This window comes from Antedon bifida, chromosome 6 (genome assembly GCF_963402885.1).
Source record: "Antedon bifida chromosome 6, ecAntBifi1.1, whole genome shotgun sequence".
Lineage (NCBI taxonomy): Eukaryota > Metazoa > Echinodermata > Crinoidea > Comatulida > Antedonidae > Antedon > Antedon bifida.
Window position 1 is genome coordinate 12,774,738 of NC_136231.1, and position 6,595 is coordinate 12,781,332.

The window sequence follows — 6,595 nt, forward strand, 5'->3', positions numbered from 1 at the left end:
TCTCTCAATCTAATAACAATCATTGCCATGATTCAATAAATTGTTTATTAATTAAAAATATAAAAATCATCACCATTAATGACCAGAAATAATGAGTGATAGAGCTGATAATGTTAGTTTTCCCAACGATTATATAATCTTAAGTTTCCAAAGAAGGAAAGAAGGCAAATAAAGAGAATGCTAGAAGTTTGGACTGGCAAACAGTTTAGTGTACACATAAACAGTAGTTACTGGCACTGTATACTTCAACACAAAGAATAAATATTCTAAATATTTATTTCTTAGGCTTAATACTTACAATAGTTGATTAGATCCACTGCTAGCACTCTTCTTCCTTAGATTCATTCGCATAGTCTGACATTTTAACTTAAGGTACCTTCTCTGTGGGTGCTCAAATGAAAACTGTCAATGGATGTCAAAGGTTGAAAAAGCAATGCGTTGCTCAATTTCTAAACAATGACCCTGTTGTACACACATTTGACTGGATATTTGTTTAATTAATGTACAGTATGTATGCATGTATGAACATGCTCGCCTGCATCTTAAATTGAGAGGATTAGTGTGTGTAGCATCCAATAAGAATTTAGTGAAGTTCGAGAAGCTGGGAAGAGCAACCCTGTGTTGATCTGGGCCTCCGTGGATAAATTGAACTTATTATACCTATTCATGGTAACAGTAACGTTTGTTGCTCTTAGAGTGGATACGGTAGTCTACAATTGAAGATGCTTTTAAAATTGGGGTAGGGGGAAGTATTAATAGAAGGTAGTGGGTTAAATAGAGGGAGACCTGCATTAAAAATTTGAAATGGACTGTAGTCTTCAAAAAGAAGTTGCTCTTAGATTGGATACACTAGTCTACAATTGATGGTGATTTTAGAATTATAATGCAGTATTAAATAGAAGATGGATGGTTAATTAGAGAGAAAAACTGCATTGACAATTTGAAAATGACTTATAATTAATTAAAAAAGCACCAACCTTGGAATCCAGATGTTCTGCAATATCCATTGTAAAATCTTCAATTAGATTAAACTGAACATCAAATTTCTCAACAACTTTTAGTGTTGATCTGCGATTGATATGTGGAAAACACCCTCAATGACAGAAAACTCTGTTGAGTTGATACCTTCTAGCGTGGATGAGTTGGAATAAACAATGCTGAATTTAAAGAAGTAACCACTTCCTGACAGATTAATGGCAAGATCAGTGAAGTTGGCCAAGCCATGGATTATATCTACAGTGTTGTTGCTGACGAGCTCTGCATCAGATACTCCTGGGCATTTTCCATGGATGTGAAGAATGTCCCAGATTTTGCACAATTTCACCCTGTAAAAATCATTGAATAATTCCTTTTTTTTCGTAGAATATTTGTATCAAACCTATGGTGTATTACCACAGCTTGATAGCCTATAGGTTGAATCTCAAATAGCATCAGCCGTTGTAAACGTATACTCATTGTGCTTGAGAATTGATAGATGATTTCTACTCCTGGGTCACTAGATGCCTCTTCTTCAGCTTGCTTCTCAGAATACCTGTGAACCAATTAGTTATGTTGTTTTGTAATGATATAGGCATTATGGTTATGTTCGTTACAAGCCACACATGAGAATACAATTTAAGACTTTGGACAAGACGATACAAGCCAGTTCTTTACTACAGTAACTCTACAGAAAACTCTACTTCAACTCATTACTTCTTAAATGTGACTTACGTTGTATTGCCTGTACTTGGACCTCCTGTTGTATTTGTTGCTCTCACACCCCTTGTTGGGTCTTCGGCTGGGGGAGAAGGATCGGTCATTGCTAATAACCTCAACTTCAAGACTCTCGTACAAAGTACCGGTTTGTGCTGCATTAACAATTTCTGCTTGAAGGTTAACTAACTCATCATGTTCTAGGGTTGAATTGCCTGTAAGGAAGAAATATTAATTATTGTTTACATATTAAAAGAATAGGCAATGAAATAAAATTCAACTCATTTCTAAACATATAAAACTGAAAAAAGAAGAAATCTGGATAGATTATGTGATACTTTAATATGGTTAAAGAAAGCTATTTACTTACTGTATTATATATACCAAACTGGCAAGATTGTTAACAAGATCTTCTTCATAGAAGTCATCAACATCAACAGAAGCCACACCAACGTCAACCATTATAACCGGTGTAGTGATGATGTCAATTGGGTCACTACCACGTATAAGTATCCAAAGAGTCTGCCAATCGCGATCAAAATAGTTCTCGCCATAAATGCTGGAGTCATGAACTGATCGTCTGGTCTATTTGGATCTTCTGGAACCCATATGAACATATCTCCATCCAGCTGCCTGTTATTTGGCATGACATAGTGACCTTGATGGTACACATCTAAGCGTTGAGGATTGGCATACCAGATGCCGACAACTATTTTCTGATCTGGAGCTGTGTTCAGGAAATGAAGTCATAACGTTTGAGGATTCGTTGAACTCTCATATACATCTCATAAGTCTCTCCAATTGCAACGATAGACATAAATGTGCTGATGCGCTCTTGACATGTGTACCCATGACACCAGCCGTGATCATGTGGTCCATTGATCAAATCAACATAACCGTTAGGCACAATGACGATTGGTGAAGACGTCGTAATTCTTGTGTCAGGATCAAGACTTTCAATAATCAACATAGCGAAATCGTAGTCATAGCATTCAAAAGCCTGCCAAGATTCATGCCATATGCAGTCTTCTGTACCAATGATACCTTAATGAAAAGAGCAGATTAGATAAAAGATTTTACTACCATTGATGTCTGTAACCATCATGTTTGAAATTCTATAATCCTATAATTCTAAGTCCACGTCTCGGATCTCTATCCCACTCGTATGCAGAATCAGGAATAACATAACCAGGCCGTGATCCTACTAGAATTCCACCATCTTCGTCTCTGATCATTGCATTCTTAAATGCATCACAATCCATCTCCACGCACTCAGAAGGATTAAAGACCCCTTCCCTTCAATTTGTGACGTTTTGTAAAAATAATACTTATATATTACTTTAAAAACATTAAACAAGGTCATTCCTTGTCTTAAATGTATGTTTTATGGTAAATTATGATAAAAAGTGAGAAACAATGCACTACCTATGTAGCTCGCGGCGAATGACCTCTCGTGGGCAGTCTTTAGGCCTAGCTAGGCTGAGTTTTGTAGGCCTAGCCGGTAAACATCGGTAACGTACGAATATCGTATGCTAGTTATATACCTAGCCTGACGTTGTATAGTTGCTGCATTAATTGTCTTTCTATATTTGCCAGACTCCGTTGATACAAAATGGGGAAAACCTGGTATTTTCGGTGAAAATTTATGAGTCTTCCATTTGTTTTGGCCTCACGATCAATCAAAAAGTGGGTGAATTACAGAAGAAAAACAAAAATATCAATCCGCACGCAATGCATTTTGGGATTTATAGCGGGCCGCTAAAATTACTAGAATCAACTTATTTTTCACATTTTTAACCATTTAAAGACAAAAAAGTTACCATATAATATTTATTTTTACATTAATTGTAGTTTGTGACCTTAAATTAGATCTAAAAAACGTAGGGAAGGGGGTCTTTTTAACTTTACTGTAGTGTTAAGATTAAATGAAAAGTATTGTAGGTACAGAAAGTGTACTAGGTTGATGAGACTAATGCAATTAGCAAGTAAAGATACACAATGATTTACAATAACGTAACTTGGATAAATGCAAGCGGTCCGTAGATATATAGGATAAATACTATTAGTACTTACCCTAAATTAGGTATATGTATGTAAACCCTGTTCTTGTCTCTGACTGCTACCTTCTTTGTACCTATAAGCATTCAGCTTCATGTGTAAACAGTATGAGTATGCGTTTCCTGCAATAGAACTCAAACAATGGCAGTTGTTGGTTTGTCGAAGTAAGGACTAGGTTTGTCCAAGTAAGGACCAGATTATGTCATGCTTTTACATACCTTGCAATCTTGTGCTTCCAGCAATAGCTGGGTAATTATGTATACCATGAAATTGAAAAAATTGAGCACCATTACATGAAATTTGCCCACACGAATCCAGCATTTCCGTTCTCTGGACGAGGTGCACGCTGTTTTGCACTTTGACCTGCATTCTCCGGTTGATTCTGAAATATTTACATGAAAATGTTAATGGAAAAATGTAATATTTTAATCAGAATTTATAAATTACATAACTGATTACACAATGGAATGGCATTATCAGTACACGTTAAGAAAAAGGAGGTAGAAGAGTAAGAAAGTCCTTTGACAAATTTCCTTTCGAGTGAAAGTCAAGTATGCATATACTGTATAATATCTATACATTGATTTTATTTGACAGAATGCAAAATAGAGTTCCCCAAAATGAAAATATAATAAAAATTGAAATACAAAAAAAAAAAAAAACATCTTTTAAAATGAATAATAAAAATGTTCATATTTATTGAAACTGTTTATATCTTTTCTTTTTTTTTTTTTTTGGTTTCCCACTTTTATTTCATCGTCATTAACATTGTTTCATTCATTATGATTTTTACATATATACAGTATTCGGTTTGTAACATGCTATTTAATGTTAAATCTTACTGAACCTACCTGTAACTCATCGCAATCAAAGAACAGGCTTGTACCAATTATAAACGTCCATTCTCACACATACTTATCAACAGCTTCATGACTAAGAGAAGATGGCTCAATGACAAATGGCATCACCCCGATGTTGTTGTCAGCAAGAACAAGATCAGTCATTTACAACGGAACTCGAAATTTGGAAAAAGACTCCATAATCCCAATTCTTCCAGATGAAGAAATTGGCAATCTGTGTGCAGTCTCTCTGACCATCCCTCGTCATGAACACCGTGCAAAGAAGTATGGCCTTCGTTGTTGCTCCATTGACTTTCAACGTCACAATCTCCCCACTGACATGGTACAGCACCATCTCAGAGCCTACCACAGTGTTGTCTTGTAGGATGACATCTCTGGAGCTCTCAATTTCAATACCTGCTGGCCACGATATATCCTCAGCATTGTAGCGGTCTTGATATGTACCAGGAAAGACAGAACAGCAGATTAATCTAAAATGTAAGTTACTATATAAGGGAAAGAGAAGTATTTTGGCATTGCTTACCTGCTCCAACTGTGTGGTGAATTACATTATCCTGAATTGTTAGTCCTGAAGTACCAAACATCCCGATAGTAGGACTGAAGCCATTATGAAATGTATACAACCGCTGGACCTTCTACAGTAACTTCTCCAATATCCAAGAAAGCAACCTAAGGGAACATTATACTTACCCGTTGATTAAGTTAATTAACAATTGGGATGAAATATTTTACAGTACTTTGTACTTAATTTATTATTAACATTAAAACATATTTTAGTGTAAATTAAAAATAATTTTATTTTATAGTTGTTTATTTATAATTTAATTTAGCATTTACTTAAACTATAGGCTTAATATAATTAAGTTAAGTTATCTTGCCCAGTGGGCTAGTCACAACAAAAACAAAAATCAAGCAATGCTGAAATGGAAGCCTTATAATTCTTTTTTGCACTTTTTTTTATAAAAAGAAGAATTATCTGCAATTGCACCATTGGCTGCAACAGTATTTTTAATTAATGATTTATGGTTTTTTTCAAATAACTACTGCATATATCACAATATATCACTTTTTAACAATTAGCCAGTAAATCATGGTCTGGTGTTAACATTCTGAATTTTCCACTGATGCAGTGATGCCTGAATTTCACTACACTGCATAAAATATTAGTAAGCCTATTATAAGATTACCTTTTCCTTCAAATAGAATACAGTAAATGTCCATCTGGGTCTTGTCTTCTAATATGTGATGCTTCAAAACACATATCCAGTCGTCTTCTGTTGGTCATTTTGAGATTTTTTTCTTCTGAAGAAACAATAACAATTCTACTAATTTTTTAATTAATTATTAATTATTAGGTCGTACAGACAGTGACCAACAACTTTATGTATTGTCTGAAGAATCACCCAAGAACACAGACAAGTCAGCACTGATCTCGAATTATAAAATATTGCTTATTGAATCGATCAAAAGATGTGTACGGCGTAACAGTTTTCGTTATTTAAATATTCCTTGTTTTTAACTATATAAATATTGACTTTTTGGAACTGAAGTTGATTTATAAAAAGCATATAGGCCTATTTACATCGTATTTGTTACATATAACCCTGAATAGTCTTTGGTTTGGTGTTTAATATAGGACATGCGGATAGATTGTACCCAGTCAAGACATGATATAAACCACATATCACTATGATATCAGAAACATCTCACACGACTGATATCGTACATGTGATACAATTAAGATATCAGTCTGATATCAAAAACTTTTCATACTAATGATATCATACACATGATACAACTCAGATATCAGTCTGATATCAAAAAATTCCCACACTAATGATATCAAACAATATGATATAATTGAGATATCATTCTGATATCAGAAACTTATCACACTTTGATGTCATACAATATGGTAAAACTCAGATATCAGTCTGATATAAGAAACTTATCACACTTTGATGTCATACAATATGGTAAAACTC

At 34.4% G+C, this 6,595-nt stretch overlaps 1 protein-coding gene across 1 annotated transcript; it reads right to left on the reverse strand.

The window, feature by feature from the left end:
* Positions 1-298: 298 nt before the first annotated feature.
* Positions 299-2,226, reverse strand: LOC144845874 (uncharacterized). The gene is made up of 4 exons (XM_078703354.1): positions 2,063-2,226; positions 1,711-1,907; positions 978-1,531; positions 299-381 (listed from the first exon to the last, which is right to left on the reverse strand). The coding sequence occupies exons 2-3, from the start codon at positions 1,851-1,853 to the stop codon at positions 1,321-1,323; spliced, it is 354 nt and encodes a 117-aa protein (XP_078559480.1). The 5' UTR covers positions 1,854-1,907; positions 2,063-2,226; the 3' UTR covers positions 299-381; positions 978-1,320.
* Between the last annotated feature and the right edge of the window lie 4,369 nt (positions 2,227-6,595).